Genomic DNA, 19,452 nt, shown 5'->3' with positions numbered 1-19,452 from the left:
ACTTGACTACAAATCTAACCAAAGCATTAGATACAGCTGACTAGTAAACTCTAAGGTCCAACCAGTATACCATACTGTTTTACTGTCTTACATTATACATTAAACATAGCCAGGAATGTAACAAAAAAAGTCTAAGAAACAGTGAAATATTTCGTTAATGGATTACATTGAGATGTTTCCATATATATACATACATATATATATATATATGTATATATATATATATATATATATATATATATATATATATTCTTGAAATTAAAATATAATTACATACTTTTTCTCTTTCCCTTTCTTCCCCCCAACCTGTGTACCTATCTTTGGATTTTTCCCTATAATTGTTGTGTTTCATATAAATAATTCCTAAATATGTAATACAATCTGCTCACTTCATACAATGACATTGCTAGATACATAATTTCAAGGCTGACCACTGGTATAGGACAATCAATCACCTATTTCTTTCTCCCCTTCTAATTCTGTCTTCCTTTCTTATAATTTTGTGTCTCTGCTCATAGAGTTCTGTTTCTACAATGCTATATAAATGAGTTGACATGCATGATCTTTTACTAATCACTGTTCTTTAGAGATGTATGAGGTAGTTGTATGAATTAGTAATTCATCCCTTCTATTGCTCATGGTAGGTATTCATCAGTTTCTCAAGCATCCATTTTGGTGGGTTCAAATGCCACCAGATTCATTTCCAATTTGGATTCAAGCTTTTATAAACATTCATGCACAACCTTTTATGTGAGCACAATTTTTCATTTTTATTTTTCAGATGAAAACCCAGGAAAATAGCTTCTGGGTTACACGGTAATTGCAGGCTTAGTTTTAAAAAGCCTACCCAAGTGTTCTACAGAATGTTTGATTCATTTTATACTTCAAATAAGACTTTGTCTGCATCCTCACTAGCATTAGGTGTCATTGTTCATATTTGTCACTTATTATCACTAATACTTACTAGTCATTTTCCTAGAAGTGCACTAATACACTCTATGGCTTTAGTTTGCATTTCCCTGTAATTAATGATATTAACTGCATTTTTATAATGCTTATTCCACATCTGTGTATTCTTTTGGTGAAATGTTAATTGGACCTATTCTGTCCATTTTCATTTCTTTCTTTCATAAGTAACATCTATAATGTATCTGAGTCATTACAGATACCAAATTCTTAGACAATTTATTTTGACTCGATGAATGAGCTTGGGGCAGACTATCTGTTATTCCCTTTAGTTCTTATTTTATTTCTTTATTGTTTTACTTTGAAATAGCAGGTTTTTGTGTGACATTTTCATATCTTGTGGATTCTGGTTAACCCCTACTCCGACCACCATCCCTATTTCTTCTTGTCCCACATTTCACTGCCCTGCACCCTCAAAAGTTCCACCTTCATATCATCTTTTATTCTCCATATCCTATTGTTGAATGGTTGTATTTTTGAAGTATATATATATATATATACATATATATATTCTAGATTTTGTCCCTTTTTACAACACACTGTATTATTTTCCTGGAGATTCTAAAAGAATTACTGACACTTTAGTAACTTAGCAAGAGAAATCCATTCTCTCAAAGTTCTGAAGTCCAGACCCAGGACCAAAGATGAGGTGATATGTAATGACATTAAACGTCCTGTCTCAGCATCCGTTTGCTGTAGAAAGTAGGAATATGATACGTTTCTAGTGTGCTTGCTATATCACATCATTTTAGTGAATTCATGTATTTTCATTTCTTTCTTTTTTAAGTAATATCTGTAATTTATTTGACTCATTACAGATATCAAATCTAGACAATTTGTTTTAATGCAGTGAGCTTGGGGCAGACTATTTGTTGTTCTTTTTAATTTTTATTTTATTTATTTTTATTTTTGTATACTTCTTATATGTGCCTAAGCTCCCTGCTATTCTTTATTAATAAAACAATCCTATATTCAAATAAGATGATTTTTATTTCTTTCTTTTAAATATGTATCCACCTCATTTTTCTTGCCTTCTCATATCCACTGTTACTAGATATATTTAATAAATCTAATAAGAATGGCATAGTTTTCTTTTTCTGAAATTATAGGGATACAGTCACTTATTATTAAATACAATATTAATGGTTGTTTTGTAGATATGCTTTAAGTTACGACATTTATCTTCAGTTCTAAGAGTTTTAAAAATTGGGGCTAGAGATGTAGTTCAGCAGTTAGAAACACTGGTTTTTCTTACAGAGGACATAGATTAGTTTCCCAGTACCCACAAGGCAGCTCCTAATGTATAATTCTGGTTGAAGTAGATTTGATGCCCTTTTTTGGACTTCATGGGACCAGGCTTGCATGTGGTCACAGACATACATACAGACAAAATATCCATATACATAAAACAAAACAAAACAAAATGTTCATTTAAATAGATCATAATTTCCATTCATTTGCCCAATTAGCAACAAGACAGAGACATAGGATAAGGAAGGCACCGCAGAATCAATGGGGGTGACCTCACTACATTGGGGATATGGAGCCTGAAGAACCAGGCAGGAACCCCAGTAGAGCAGTAGAGACACCAACCCACTCACAAAACCTTTAACTCAAAAATCATCCTGTCTACAAGAAGTGCAGGCACTGGGGATGTAGCAGAGACTGAGGGAATGGCCAACCAATAACCTGCCCAACTTGAGACCCACCCCATGGGCAAGCACCAATACCTGACACTATTAATAAAACTCTGCTATGGTTGCTGACAGGAGCAAGTTTTCCTCTAGGAGGCGCCACTAGCAGCTGACTCCAACAGATGCAGAGACCCACAGACAAACATTGCATGAAGCTTGGGGACTCTTATGGAAGAACTGGGGCAGAGGGAGAATTAAGAGCCTAAAGGAAATAGGAACTCCACAGGAAGACCAACAGAGTCAGCTAACCTGAACTCTGAGGCTCTCAGATTCTAAACCACCAACCAAAGAACATACATGGGCTACACCTAGGCCTCCCTGCACATATGTAGCAGATGTAGAGCTTGGTCTTCATCTGGGTCCCGAACAACTGGAGTGAGGTTATCCCAGAAGCAGTTGCCTGTAAATTGGATGCTTTTTTCTAGCTGGGCTGTCTTTTCTGGCCTCAGTGGGAGAGAAAGTGCCTAACTTCCTAGAGACTTGAAGTGCCAGGGGAAGAGGAGACAGGGTGAGGAGGACCACTTCCTTATAGTATCTAGTGAATGAAAGTCCTTGGTCTTTGTCGTTGTCATTCTAGCTTCCGTCTCTTAGAATCTTCACGGGTTTTTAATACAATGCTCAGAGTTTTGAAGCATACTTAAACGGTTGGAAAAACTGGACTGAGTCCATTTTTCTTGACTCTGAATTTTGCGAGGTGTGGCACTTGCCTCCTAAGTGAGCAGATGTCACTGGTACCTTTCAACATGCTCACTGTCTGCTGACTTCCAAACGGCAGCATGTGCACTGGTTTTCTGGGAGCTTTCCTCAATGCCACATGAGAATGTCCTGTCTTTTCCTATTATGCTGGAAGTTAGATGGAATACAGCTCCCCCCCCCCAACCCAGAAACAATCTTTGACAAATGATTTAAGGATATTTTATGTAAAATATTTCAGATTTTTTTCCTCATTGTGTGGAATAATACATTTTTTGAGAGTTTCCCTCATGGTACTAAGATCTAGAAAAAGCTAAGGTGATTAATCTGTTACAACCTCCTCTCCCTTCACTCCTTTTTCTCAGTTGGTATTTGCTTTCCAAGTACTTTGTCTTAATTCCTCATCTCTAGTCAGCTCTTGCTTGAGCTACATCATGGCCTAGGTGTCCCTCAAGTGATCTTTTATTTCAGAAGACGTGGTTTTACTTACAAAGATTCATTTTTAGAGCAAGACCCTTACTTCCCCTGTAGAATATGAAACACATCATCACCAACAATACAAGCACTGGATACAGAATCCTCAAGACAGTTCAGCTTCCAAACACGCTGACCAGCTCTGAGCTAGCGTTAAGTTTAATCCCAGTAAATACAATAGCAAACTAATCCAGACAGTACCCAGTTCGTCTGCTAAGCCGTCTACCAATGTAGACGTCTACGAGCAGTGCAGTAAACATGTGTGACCTTCCTCACAGAGGTGACAGACATACAGACATACATTAAGCTAGTCACAACCAATGACCCCCTCAGAGCTGGGGCAAAATTGCTGTTGGAAGACTGACTTAGATTTCTCTTCACATGCCATATTGAACTTGGAAATACAATGGATCTGTTCTCTAAGCATTGATAACATTTGCACTTGTCTATTATCCATCTCCATCTTCTCAACTTTCCTTCACATTGGATATATGGAGGCTAAGAAGGCTTCAAGCAATTACTTCTCAGTTAGACTCTACTAAATTCACTTGCCAGAAGGTGCTATTGACAACAATGGTTCCATGGGAGGTTTCATGAGTCTTATCCCCTACAGAGCAGGACTGAGGAAGTCTGTGTGCTTGCACATGAGAATAACATTCATTCTTCTAAGACCAAGATTGTTGCTTCAGTTTTCATGATTAGCATTTTGTTGTAGTACCTCCAGATTCCAATCATCATTTAATTAAAAGAAATCATCTATGTTCTCTGTTCCTGAACTTCTTGCAACCAAAGATATTAAAAGATACAATACTTGTCACTGGGGCTATGATGTGAGAATTTAATAAATCATAGCATCTAAGAATTTGCCTGGTGTGGCCAACACACTTAACAAACAAAGTTAAGTATAGCAAGATAAGTAAAGAGAACGTTCTGGGGTGATACTATTGATTGATGGAAACGTCAGATCAAATGTTCGTCTTTTCCAGTCATGAACCAATGTTCTGGCCTTGTGCAGGTGAGTGAGCCCAGACTGGAGAGGTCTCACCTGATACAAGACAGTCTTCAGGGTTATTCCAAATTTTGACTTTTCTTTCTAGAGCTACACTGAGTATTCCCAGTGTTTGTTCTTTTGTATAGAGAGGAGATCAAATAGAAACAGTGTTGTGGGTGGGCTACTATGAAGCAGAAGGAGTACAGCCTATTGAATAAATGGTGCTAGTCCAACTGGCACTCAGCATGCAGAAGAATGAAAATAGACCCTTTCTTATCTCCTTGTACAAATCTCAAGTGTAAGTGGATCAAAGATCTCCACATTAAACCAGATACACTGAAACTATTAGATGAGAAAGTAGGGAGAACCTTAGAACACATAGGCACAGGAGAAAATTTCCTGAACAAAACACCAATGGCTCAAGCTCTAAGGTCAAAGATTAACAAATGGGACTTAATCCAACACCCCTTCATGTTAAAAGTCCTGGAAAGAACAGGAATCCAAGGCCCATATTTAAACATAATAAAAGCAATATACAGCAAACCAACAGCCAACATCAAACTTAATGGCGAGAAACTTGAAGCAATCCCACTAAAATCAGGGACTCGACAAGGCTGCCCACTCTCTCCCTACCTATTCAACATAGTACTGGAAGTCCTGGCTGGAGCAATTAGACAGCAAAAGGAGATCAAGGGGATACAAATCGGAAAGGAAGAGATAAAAACATCACTCTTTGCCGATGACATGATAGTGTACTTGAGTGACCCCAAAAATTCCACCAGAGAACTCCTACAGCTGATAAACAAGTTCAGCAAAGTGGCCGGATACAAAATTAACTCAAACAAATCAGTAGCATTCCTATACTCAAAAAACAAACATGTGGAGAAAGAAATTGGGGAAAAGGTACCCTTCACAATAGTTACAAAAGCTATGAAATACCTTGGTGTGACTCTAACTAAGGAAGTGAAGGACCTGTATGACAAGAACTTCAAACCTCTGAAGAAAGAAATTGAGGAGGATCTCAGAAAATGGAAAGATCTCCCAGGCTCATGGATTGGAAAGATCAACATCTTAAAAATGGCCATCCTACCAAAAGCAATCTACAGATTTAATGCAATCCCCATCAAAATTCCAACCCAGTTCTTCATGGAATTGGAAAGATCAATGTGCAATTTCATCTGGAATAACAAAAGACCTAGAATAGCGAAAACCATCCTCAACAACAAAAAAACATCAGCGGGAATCACTATCCCTGACCTCAAGCTATATTACAAGGCAATTGTGCTGAAAACTGCATGGTACTGGTACAGAAATAGGCAAGTGGATCAATGGAATAGAATAGAAGATTCAGAAATGAGCCCTCATGTATATGGTCACCTGATTTTTGACAAAGGAGCAGTAAACATTCAATGGAAAAAGGACAGCCTATTCAACAAATGGTGCTGGTCCAACTGGCACTCAACATGCAAAAGAATGAAAATAGACCCGTTCTTATCTCCTTGTACAAAGCTCAAGTGTAAGTGGATTAAAGATCTCCACATTAAACCTGATACACTGGAATTATTAGATGAGAAAGTAGGGAAAACCTTAGAACACATAGGCACAGGAGAAAATTTCCTAAACAAAACACCAATGGCTCAAGCTCTAAGGTCAAAGATTAACAAATGGGACTTAATGAGATTGCAAAGTTTCTGTAAGGCTAAGGACATCGTCAAGAAAACAAAACGGCAACCAACAGAATGGGAAAAGATCTTTACCAACACCACATCAGATAGAGGCCTAATAAGGTGTACAAGGAACTCAAAAAGCTCGACACCAGAGAATCAAATAACCCTATTAAAAAATGGGGTACAGAGCTAAACAAATCTTTTTCAGTTGAGGAACTCCGAATGGCCGAAAAACATCTGAGGAAGTGCTCGACATCCTTAGCCATCAGGGAAATGCAAATCAAAACAACCCTAAGATTCCACCTCACTCCAGTCAGATTGGCCAAGATCCAAAACTCAGATGACAGCAGATGCTGGCGAGGCTGCGGAGAAATAGGAACACTTCTCCACTGTTGGTGGGGTTGCAAGCTAATACAACCACTCTGGAAATCGGTCTGGCGATACCTCAGAAAATTGGATATAGTACTACCTGAAGACCCAGCTATTCCACTTCTGGGCATATACCCCAGAGACACTTTAATACACAACAAAGATATATGCACCACAATGTTCATAGCGGCTCTATTTATAATAGCCAGAAGCTGGAAGGAACCCAGATGTCCGTCAGAAGACGAATGGATACAAATTTGTGGTACATATACACAATGGAATACTACTCAGCCACCAGAAACAATGACTTAACCAAATTCTTAAGAAAATGGCTGCATCTAGAGAAGATCATCCTGAGTGAGATAACCCAGTCACAAAAGAACAGACATAATATGCAGTCACTGATAGTGGGATGCTAACCCCAGAGGCTTGCACTCCCCCAGAAACAACTCACAGACTGTATGAAGTCCAAGAAATAAAGAAAACAAAAACTATGCATATATTCACAAAACAAGAAGACTTTGACTATTTCCATGTTGCGTTTTGTTTTGCATGTACTTTATGCTTATTGCAACTAGTACGTTTTCAATGCATACTGTCAAGCCCTTGAAAAAAATCAAGTACCGACTAAAAAACATATTCACATGGTTTTATGTAAAATTTATTTTAATGTCTGAAAAAACAGTACTGACAAAAATGTATAATTTTAAGCAAAAAATGTTTAAAATCTTTACATCTATCTTTGTTTTGAAAAATAAAATCGTTTAAAAAAAAAAAAAAAACAAAAAAAAAAACAAATGGGACTTAATGAGATTGCAAAGTTTCTGTAAGACTAAGGACAGTGTCAAGAAAACAAAAGGGCAGCCAACAGAATGGGAAAAAATCTTTACCAACACCACATCAGATAGAGGCCTAATATCCAAGGTATACAAAGAACTCAAAAAGCTAGACACCAGAGAATCAAACAACCCTATTAAAAATGGGGTACAGACTTAAACAAAATGTTCTCAATTGAGGAATATGGAATGGCTGAGAAACATCTAAGGAAGTGCTCGACATCCTTAGCCATCAGGGAAATGCAAATAAAAACAACCCTGAGATTCCACCTTGCACCAGTCAGATTGGCCAAGGTCCAAAACTCAGATGACAGCAGATGCTGGCGAGGTTGTGGAGAAAGAGAAACACTTCTCCACTGTTGGTGGGGTTGTAAACTGATACAACCACTCTGGAAATCAGTCTGGCGATTCCTCAGAAAATTGGATATAGTACTACCTGAAGATCCAGCTATTCCACTTCTGGGCATATACCCCAGAGACACTCCAATATACAACAAAGATACATGCACCACAATGGTCATAGCAGCTCTGTTTATAATAGTCAGAAGCTGGAAAGAACCCAGATGTCCTTCAGAAGATGAATGGATACAAAAATTGTGGTACATTTACACAATGGAGTACTACTCAGCTATCAGAAACAAGGACTTAACCAAATTCTTAAGAAAATGGCTGCATCTAGAGAATATCATCCTGAGTGAGATAACCCAGTCACAAAAGAACAGACATAATATGCAGTCACTGATAGGGGGATGCTAACCCCAGAGGCTCAGACTGCCCCAGGAACCACTCACAGACTGTGTGAAGTTCAAGAAAAAAGAAAACAAACAAACAAACAGAAAACATTATGCTCAATCCTTACACACCAAGAAAACATTGACTAATTCTGGGTTACATCCTGTTTTACATGTACTTTTTGCTCATTGTAACTAGTAAGACCTTAATGCAGAGTAACAAACCTTAAAAAAAAAAAAAAAAAGAAAAAAAAGCCAAGCACTGACAAAAATGTATTTGTATACATTTATGCAAAAATGTTTAATTTTTTTTCTTTTATCTTTGTTTTTTTTAAAATAAAGTTAAAAAAAAAAAAAAAGAAAGCCCCAAAAGTGGAAGCCTTGGCCCTTCTTAGAAAAAACATAAGTGTGTAGTACCCTCTTAGAGTGGGGTACACCTAAACCTTAAATCATTAATGACTCAAGAGTTAAGAAGATAGCCTTGTAGCAATTTTGGTATTTAAGAATCATTATGTTTAATCTTTACACACCAAGAAAACTTTGTCTATTTCCATGTTACATTTTGTTTTACATGTACTTTATGCTTATTGTAACTAGTAAGGTTTCAATGAATGCTATCAAACCTCTAAACAAATCAAGTAATGACAAAAATATATCCATACACATTTATACCAAAATGCCTTTAAAAATCTGTACATGTATCTTTGTTTTTTTTTTTAAATAAAGTTGTAAGAAAAAAAATAAGCAGAAGGGGTGGTTTAACTATTTATGGAACTCCTCACTTCAAGTCTCTTGGTTAGACAATGCTCTTTTATTTGTGGTTAACACATACACTGATAAACAAAACCATAAGCTAAGAGCTTTTCCTGTTTGATACTTTGATGTCTAGCAAATCTGGAATCTTTATTAAACCCTCACTCAAACTTTCTCAAACCTGACTTTATGTACACATCTAGCCAAAACACATTTTGGAAGTAACTTGAAGGCTCTACTAACTAGTATGTAACTAACTGGTGGGCTAGCAATAGTATTTAGGTCATATGACTGTTGAGATTCCTCATAGCACAATGAAAAATCCGATGGTATAAACAGGAACTCAGAACATTACATTTGTATTTTTTAGTGACATTAATGTTGTCGTTCCACAGGTATTCCAACTATAATCAGGTTAAAGGATGTTGTTGCTTTTCTTAACTAGAAACAATATTTTCTATGATTTAAAGTCTAGGCAGAATTTCAGCCTCTAGTCAGTAAATTCCTTTGGTGAAGGCTCTATAACTCCCTGCTAGTTACCCTGTAATATTCTACTACTGGCCAGTAAGGTTATTCCTCATAATGACCTCCCAAGGAAAATATTTTCAACCCTATAATGGCCCTTTATTTTTCAGGTCACACTATAGCTAAATCTCTGGAAATTGGATATTTTACTCATTACTTTCAGAGTTCTCCATCCTCTAGAGAGCTAGGACGTGTTGGTAAGACTGTAAAGTTGTCTTTTAAAATGTTTTGCTAGAAGTTTCATCTTCCTTGGAAGGAAATATTAACAATAACCATCCCTACTTAGGGCACATACGCCTGTCTTTCTTTTCTGCTGTTGTGATAAAATGCCCTGACAAAAGCAACTCAAAGAAGGGAGGTTTCACTTTGGCTTACAGTCAAACTACAGTCCCTCATGACAAGGATAACAACAGAAGGTCTGTTTATTATTGTTATTATTATTATTAATTATTATTATTATTACCATTACTATCACTTTACTCATTGCTGTTGCAAGTACCTAAGGGGCAACTTGGATGTAGAAACATTTAGTTTGAATCATGGTCTGAAGATCATGACAGGGAAGGCATAGTGGCAGGAGAATGAGGCAGCTGATTACTTCCATCTGCAGCTGTGAAGTGGTGGTAAATGGATGCTCTTGCTCAGCTCACTTTATCCTTCGTATTGAGTCACAAAGACTGTATGGGATGGTGCTGCCCACATTCAGAATTGGTCTTTGCTCTTGAATGAATTCTCTCTGGAAATATCTCAAGACACTCAGAGATATTTCCATGGTAATTCTAAATCCAGTCACATTGACAACAAAGATCAACCATTATAACATGACATCCCTGAATCATTGTTTGACACCTTGGAAACAAATATGGCTGCTATTGTGAAACTATATAGAAACTGGAGATAATTTGGGTCTTTGTTTTTCCCAAAAGGTCTTCAAGCAATATAGGGAAATATTAGTAAACATAAAAAATAATTTTGTCTGTTACTTATGTGTAGGAGAGCTAAGTCTGTCCTATGCATGCTCTCTGGTTGATTGTTTAATCCCTGTGATCCTCTATGAGCCTAGGCTAGTTGATTCTATAGGTTTTCTTATGGTCAACTATCAAGACAAGTTGATATCATGAGAAGTCTCCACTTCTCTGAGTAGAAAGGGAAGGGAAGCAGGGAGGAGGTGAGAGGGTGGACTGAAAGGAGAGGAAAGAGGGGAAGCTTGGATTGGGATATAAAGTAAGTAAATAAATTAACTAATAAAAATATTCATTTCAAGATAGGCATAGAGACATATGCCTATAATTCTAGCACTTGGGAGGTAGAGACAGGAGAACTATAATGAACTGGAGGCTAGCATGAACTAAATAGTTTTGAGTTTGAGTAGCATGAACTACACAGTGCGACTGTGTCTTAAACAACACTCTCCCCCACAAAGGAATAAACACTGCATTCTTAGGGAGTCTAGCTGGTTCTAATATGTAATAGTTATAAGTGGTAAAGATGAAGATTGTGAAATATGGCATTATCCCTACTTCTCAGATGAAGGTACAGAGGTCAGATGGGCAAGCCTGTGCCACATGCAAGCTCAGTTTTATGACCCTCAGTTTAAACTGCTTTCTACTTCCTTCATTGCTACTGACACATGAACTTGGAGAGGGGATCTCTTCTGCTTTGACCCTTTACCTGTGTCCAAGTTCATGTGCAATGGTGAAAGCCAGGGGGAGTCCAGAGTCTTCATTGATGTTACAGCTCCTGTGAGGCTGACACATTCCTGAAAGTTGGGACAGCCCCAGAGTCTCACAAGGGCGATTGATACCAGCACAGATGTTCTTTCTGAAAGCAGAGAACAGAAATGCCTAAACACCCCCAAGAAATGTTTGAGAAAACTTTCTGCAAAAAATACATCAGTATCAACTGCTATCTTTGTGTCTTTAAAGCATGCTCTGAAATGAAGTCCATATGGAAACAAGGATCAGTTTTGAGTTCATTGGATTTATTCCTGTTTTATCTGTTAATTAACTGAATTTCTCAAACTTTAAACATTTGGGGGAAATGTAAAGCATTTTATTTTGAGTGGTTTTGCTCATTATCTTGGGAGACTAATATGATTAGGCCAACAAAAGATCGCACTGACAATAAAAGTTAATTTGAACTTTGAATACAGAAGAGATAATTAGCAGTCTTCTTTTCAAACATGAAACACCCTTTGGTCTTTCTGAGATCTGTTCTTAAAACTCATTTGGATTTTATCTTTTCCATGAAAAATGCAATTTCTCCCACTATCCCCAAAAAAAGATCAAATCAATTATCTATCTAGTTACACTCTAATAGAACTTGCAAATTTGCACATGTATATGTGTGTAAATTCTTATTACATGCTCATGGTAATACCTGAACCCCCCCTTTCACCAGGGATTATCTAGAAAGTGGGAAGGAAAGGCTCCTAGGATCTCAGAAAAGGGTACAGCTTTTCAAGAATAAAAGTGTGCTCTCAGATCCTAGACAAGTTATTTCAGTCACTGACAAGAGTTTTGAGAGTCATTAATTAGTCTTTAGACCCTCTTCAAGTACAAGAAGAGCTTTTGATTAACACAAATGCTGATGATATTTCCAGACTTTAGCTTCAAAGCCTATTAGCTCTTGGGGTTTGCATGGGCATTATCTGCAGCAACAAAGGGTTTCTTGCTATTCTTGTTTTTGGGTAATAAACAAATTCATACTTGAAGAACATGTAATAATTTAGTTCCCTAAATGGCAGTGGGTACGGCTAGGGAGCAAGAGAAGCATCTCCCATTCATAGGGCCCCTAGGTATGACTGATACGCTCACTGTCAGTAGCCGTTGGAGGGATAAATGTTGTAGAGACAGATCACATGGTCTCTAGCAAAATAAATTACAACCTTGACTGCAGGGTATGCTTTTTATTGTGTTTTCTAAAAGTGCAGATCTTTGTGAACCTATTGAAGAAAATGTGTATGACACCCATTGTTCATCCATTAACAATCTCAACTTGATATGAAAGGACACTTGCTTCTGTTACGCAATTTTTATGGAGTACCTACTAAGTGCTTAGAATTAAAGAAGGAGGAAATGAGAGACAACAAAGACATTATAAAAGTATGATGACTGGGAACATTGAACTTTGGATTGCAAAAAAAGATTGGTTTTATATCTATCATATACTGAGGAAATATACAAGAATCTATGTTCTGGAAGGCCGTATATGTGAAGCATACATGTTGTATAGTCTTACAAGTCTACCCTGCACTGAATGTACTTCTATAGTGTACTACCAATCTAGGTCTCAGAATGGTCCGCTAGTGGCAAAACTTAGTCTCTCCTCTTAGCTAATATTTCAGACCAGAATTTGTTAGCGTTGGTTGGCTTAGGGGTAGGTATTGGCTTTGATCCTACTTCTTTCTTTCCCAAGGAACTTTTGATAAAGTGTGAAGATAGTTTGGTCTCTTACAAGCTGTGCGTTGGGGATGCTGTGCTCATGAGGGAGGATCAGAGACTAGATACTATGCACAGGAAAAACAAAACTTTCCACAACAAAGAATTATCAAGCCCAAATGGTAAGTCCTAAGGTCAAAAGCTTAAGAAGACTCTGGGTATGTGTTGTACTGTGAAAAACAGGCTACCCAGAAGAAGGGTAACCTTAAAAATTTGATAGGATCATCCTAACATAAAGGTTGATAAGAAATCATATGTAGTATATATGTCTGTTTTACTCTTAACTGAAACTTCAGTTATCAGAATCCTGCCTTTTGAGTAAAAGTACTAAAACCTAGTTATATGCAAATCTGTTCCAAGAAAAGCTTTGGGTATAAATCTGTAGCAGTGGGTTCTTCTTATACCACACATTATTAAATTTCTGGATTCTGTAATTTCACATAAGGTGCTTAGTAAGAACTAACCTCTCTTATTACTTGATCTCTTATTATTAAAAAACAAACTATAGCAGTAAGTCAATAAATATTTACTGAACCACTAAATAATCACAGATTTCAAAGATCTTGACTTGATTAGGAAAATTAATTGACTTTTCATAGTTCTGGACCTTGAAAGTTTGGATGTTTTTTATAGCACCAAAAGATCCACCTGTTCTCACAACAAAACCATATCTTTGCAATGCTGTGGACTGAACTGAGGGCCTCAATATGAGGCAAGTGACACATTATTGCAATATATCTTCATATTAAAATTATGAGGGTAGAAAATATATAGATATCGTTAGATCACTGCGCACTGTATAGTAAGCATCAGTCAGGAGTGGGTTAGAACAGGTAAGTTTCTGTCATGTTGCATCTTATAAGTTGGAGAGGGGAAGATAAAATAGAAATAAAAGAATTGGAAAGTCCACCATCTGAGGGCTATAGAAATCTTCAATCAAGGATTTGAAAATAGTTTCCTTGGCTCAAAGAAAACAGTTTAAAAGGCAAAAATCTTTGTTATTATGGTAAAAGAGACTTGTTTGCCAACAGATGCAGTTTTTGATAAAGGAGAGCTCTGTCATATTAATAAGCTTGCTAACATGCCCTCTCTATAGTCTGAGCCAGCAAGGGGCTCAAAGATAGTTACTGCTCCCACAAATGATGGAGAGCAGCAGAAAAGAGTGAGAATCCCATGAGGCTGAACAACTGACAATACTTTCAGCCACTGGCCTTCATTGGCCATTACCCATCTTTCCACAAAGCTTCTGAGCTACCTGGTGATTAGGACAGCCACATCATGATGGACAGGGTTGAGGTCACTCTTGGGATTGATGCTCTTCTGCCACTTGCAGAAGCTTGACAGTGTCTTCTCTGCATGGTGAACTATTTTCAATCCTTGCTGGAAAAAAGGAGAGAAAGGTACTTGGCATGAGTGAGCTCTCTGTGATTCATCTTTCAGTCCCCAGAAGTCCTTCGCAGGGGATGAGCTCAGGCTGTGTGCTCCAGGTATTTGGAAGATATCTAGCAGAGGCCAGTATATTCCCTTTGGACTGACCCTCTTCTCAGAACGCTGCTACTCCATGACTTTATGAAAAAGATCTAAATGGGGAACCTCAGGACAAAAATTGTCACCATATCAAGTAGCTTTTAACCATAGATTGGAAATATAACAAAGACCCATACTATTTGAAGCTCTATTTCCAGGGGCTTCATGCATCCTAAGCCACTACAGTTGCAAGGCAGCTTTCTCACACTGTTTCTAACAGTAAATGAATAAATTTTCTACAAGATGCTTCATTTTCTTAAAAGATAGTTCTGAGAGTGGCTGCTGGACTCTCTCAATGTTGGCTCATTTAATTCCATATCGACTCAGCATTATCAGCAACAAAACATCATTATGTTCATTTTATAATTAGAGGGAATTAAATCTCAGAGATAAAAAGAACTTGCTGAAGGTCTCTTAGTTTAGATGCATGGAGATTCCCAGTCATCAGCCTCGCCATAAAGGTGTCTTGGCCCCATTATACAGGAAGGTAGAGAATAAGTCACCAACCGTGACCAGGTAGTTTTTAGGTTAATTTTTAACAGTATGCTTTTTGAGGGAAGGTGATCTCTGAGAGAACACCCATTACTTTTAAAAAATTTCACAGTAGCATTTACAGTTATTTAAAAATCAGTGAAATATTCAGCAATAAAGTGACAAGCTATGTATAAAATCTGTATTCTGGAAATGTTCACGTGCTGATGTAAGAAATTAAAGATGTAAATAAGTGAACTGATTCTGTTTATGGATTCGAAAGTTCAGTCTAGCAAGGATTCCATCTTTCTAACTCATTTTCAGCTTTATTGGAATTCATGTTAAATGCCTTTCTGTACCTTTTCTAGACATATTTAAGCTCATCATAAAATGTACATAAAATACACACCCCCTTAGATTGGTAAAAGCAGTTCTCAGAAAAGAAACCTAAACCCTGATGATTAGTTTTATTCAATTCTAAGTTTCACTATATAGGTTCATAATGATGACAGTGTGATGTGGGGCAAGGATAGACACACAGGTCAGTAGACAGAAAGAAGCAATAGTGGACACACAAATGCGCTCAACTGTTTTTGTTTGTTTTCTGACAAAGGTAAAAATAAAATTCGCTGAAGGAATGATAACCTTTTAAATTAATAGTGCTGGATAGTAGAAAACAACTTGATTAAAAATGGGAAAGAAGAAGCCATGGATAAGCAAGCACAGGTCAACAGAAGACACACAAATAGCCGATGAGCATGTTGAAAATACTCAAGGGCGAGTATTCCCACTCATGATCTCAGAGCTAGGTAACGGAAATCAACACATAATAATAATAATTGTATCTAAATATCGTTTTTTATGCTTCAGTCCTTCATGAATATCCTATTATTTTAGAATCTCAGTGAAAACTCTATTTTCTTTATAACTTACTTTGCTTTGGTGGGCAAGCCTATGCTACAAAGGGGAAGAGCCACACAGTAAGATAGGAAGTGAGGAGAAAAAAGGGATACTAACTGAAACTATAAAGCCCCATCACCCTGCACCTGTTAGGCAGTAATTGACAAAGACAAATGATACCAAGCACTGGAAATTATAAAAAGGAGAAGCTCTTGGGTAGCTTGTAGAAATGCAAACTACTATAGGGTTGATCAAAAGCAGAATGTAATTAGTTAGTTCTCAACTAATAAAAAGAGAATGTCATTTGACCTATCAATCCATCTAGTGGACAAATATAAGAAGTTATAAATTCTATATGCTGAAGGGACACCCATCCCCAAGCTCATTGCTGCCTTTTTCCTAAAAGCCAAGATAGGAAATCAGCTCAATATGCACAGATACAAGAAACCCGCACAACAAAATAATTTTCAGACTAACAAAGGACAGAGATTCTGTCATTTGTAAAAGAATAGATGAACCTGGAGGACATCACTTTAAGTGAAATAAGCCAGTCAGAGAAAGGCAAACGTCACATGACCTCACTTACATGAGGACTCGGGAAGCATAGAAATTAGAATTGAACAAGGGCTGTGGGTAGGGTGTGTGAATACACTGGTAAAAGATAGGGTAGGAGGAATTACTTCTAGAGCTGTGTTACATGACAGGTCATCATGGCCAACAACAGAACATTACATATGTGAGACTCACCAGAAGAACAGATTTTAAGTGTTTTCACTGTGGGTAAAATGTGAGGTGATACACATTTTAACTCACCCTGTTTATTCATTCCACATGCTTATATATTTTAAAGTATTGTGTTGTGCAGAATGCAGATATACAATAGTTGTCAGCTTAAAGTTTAATAAATAAAATTACACACACGTACACACACATGTAGGAGGGAGGGAGAGAGGGAGGGAATTAAATAATTAAAAAATAAAAGAAAACAATCCACCCACATTATAGCATATTAGGGATCATAGACTATGCCTCCATACTTCATCCAATTTGCTTTTGTAAATTCACATGTTGATCAACAATTGAGAAGGAACATCCCTGTAGCAATTAGAATTGGAACTGATTCAACACTTACGGTAGAAATAACATTCAAACGACATTACTCTGAATATTTCTGCGTAGTTCAACTGATTATAATAGTGACTGTATCTACAGCATTGTTTTGTGTGCTTTAGACTTTCATGAATCTTCCATTATTTTATAATCCCAGTAAAACTCTATTTTTTTCTGTAACTCCTTACTTTGTTTTGGTGGGCAGATAAATACTCAAACCATGCTGCTGATTAAATAGACTGGAAATCTACTAAGCTCTTCAGCTCTCCAAGAGCATCTAGCATGGCTCTGAATACCTGTGCTTCCTGTGAACCACAGCTCTCATTAAACCAAGGCCCAATCTTTTAAAGACAGAGAACTAAATATCTCACCAGCTCCAGCCCAGACACTCCTGGCAGCTCTCATTAAGCAGGAGTGGTGCTTGGCAACTGTTAAAAAAAAAAAGTCACACTCTATCACTGAAAGTCAAGAGAGGTGGTTCAAAAGGAAGTCTTCGGACATCTTTAAGTTTGCAGAAGGCGTTTGAAAAATCTTGCAATTTATCAACACCGGGCTGTTGCTCTGATCTCAAATATCTTTCCATACTAGCTGTTTTTGCCCTGTGTTCCAGATGTCGGGAAGGCAGCGTGGCATACTCTCATTTCAGGGACCATGAGATGAAAGAAACCTGTTTGGGGAGTTAGTGATCTGTGTCATGATGTTTGATGCTCAGTACAACTAGTAAGATTTTAATGCACACTATCAAACCTTTAAAACAAAAATCAAGTACGGACAAAAATGTATTCGTATACTTTTATGCAAAAATGCTTAAAATCTGTACACTTATCTTTGTTTTTTAAAATAAAGTTGTTCAATTTAACAAAAGTTTAAAGACACGAGTTAGCAGTTTAGTATTTCATTTCCTATTATCACTTCCTGGTGAAGGATAGATGGAACTCAAATTTACCTTATGATTATTTTATTCCCAACGGCACTCACAGAGAACGTCTTGTACAAGAAAGTAGTAATGAAATCTTGCACAATCTGTGCACGAAAGAAGCATCTTTTAGAGACTTTTAGCTGGGCTCATCATTCATCTTGTGTGTCTTCTGGCAGGTGATAAAGGAGGCCATTGTTGAGAGCGTTGACAGAAGACAGAACCCATCTCATTGCTCTGTTTTCCTCAGTAGTGCTGAGGCAAGAAAATTCTTCAATAAGGAGTTCTTAAGTAAACCCACGTCATAGTCTCTTTGATGGAACAATAAGCCCTTTGAATTCCATGACAACTAGAGTTTAGAGCACATGAGAGATCATCTTACTATGCACAAGACACTGGCTGCTAATCAGATTTGTGGGGATGTAGCTGTGTGTTAGGTGAAAATGGTGTAGATTATGAAATACTTAGCAACAATTCTGACTATGAATCTTTTGACATAAGTATAAGGCTATATAGTGCATCTTAAACATTCCTCACATTTTTAACCTGTGATATATATATATATATATATTACTGTTTTACTGTTTTAAATATTTAGTAGTTTAACTCAGTAAAAAATGCTTCCCATTGTATGTGAATATTTTTCTAAACTAAATTTGTTCATGCCATGTTACAACACTATTTTTATTAACATGTTCATATCTGCACATACAAAATAAATACTTTAGTATACAAATTAAAAATAAAAGAAGAAAGTGACCCTGGAATCTATTTACAGTTAAGGCCCTTGATGGCCATGATTATTTAAGAGTTAGAGGAGCCCTGAAGGATTCTAACAAAGTAACTGTAAGCTGTGTCCTCTTTGCCTTGTGGATCAATCAGTACTCATTGGACTTGTAGGTTTCCCATTGATTACACACGGGAGATCAAGGACAAATAGTTTAGTTCTGTAGCAATCCAAGGTCTTTCTTTGCTTTAAGGGACAGAAACTAGGACCAATTCAAAATAAAATGTAGTCAGGCTAAACTAATAGGTTTAAAGAAAATCAATAAACAGATTTTAATATTAGTTTGATGATTGAAAAGCAATTATCTAAAGGTAATTGCTATAATTAGTTGTTATTATATACTTTGGATAAGTAAAAATGAATAGGTCTGTGTTCAGACAATGACAACACTTTACAGACCTTATTAAATTATTATGGTCCTTTCTAAAATTCTCCAGAAAAATAATAAACTTTATTCTTCCAGACTTTCTTTATTGTTTAGTCTTGCTTTACTTAACACAAGGTCACATTAAGTAACCCAGGCTGGCAGTGACCCATGATCTTCTTGCCTTAGCCTCTGGAGGGCTAGGATTATAGTTGCATACCACCACATTTGGCTCCAT

General features: G+C 37.0%; 1 protein-coding gene across 1 annotated transcript in view; it reads right to left on the bottom strand.

Annotated features, from left to right (window-relative positions):
- ADAMTS12 (ADAM metallopeptidase with thrombospondin type 1 motif 12) overlaps positions 1-19,452 on the bottom strand; it is a gene marked incomplete at its 5' end in the record, with an annotated part of 277,109 nt that overhangs the window by 98,838 nt on the left and 158,819 nt on the right. The window contains 2 exon segments of the mRNA XM_080933901.1: positions 11,371-11,520; positions 14,395-14,519. Coding sequence (XP_080790027.1) covers positions 11,371-11,520; positions 14,395-14,519 — 275 coding nt within the window.

The sequence above is a fragment of the Micromys minutus genome (genome assembly GCF_963924665.1).
Source record: "Micromys minutus genome assembly, chromosome: 20".
Classification (NCBI taxonomy): domain Eukaryota; kingdom Metazoa; phylum Chordata; class Mammalia; order Rodentia; family Muridae; genus Micromys; species Micromys minutus.
This window is presented reverse-complemented; position numbering and strand designations above follow the sequence as displayed.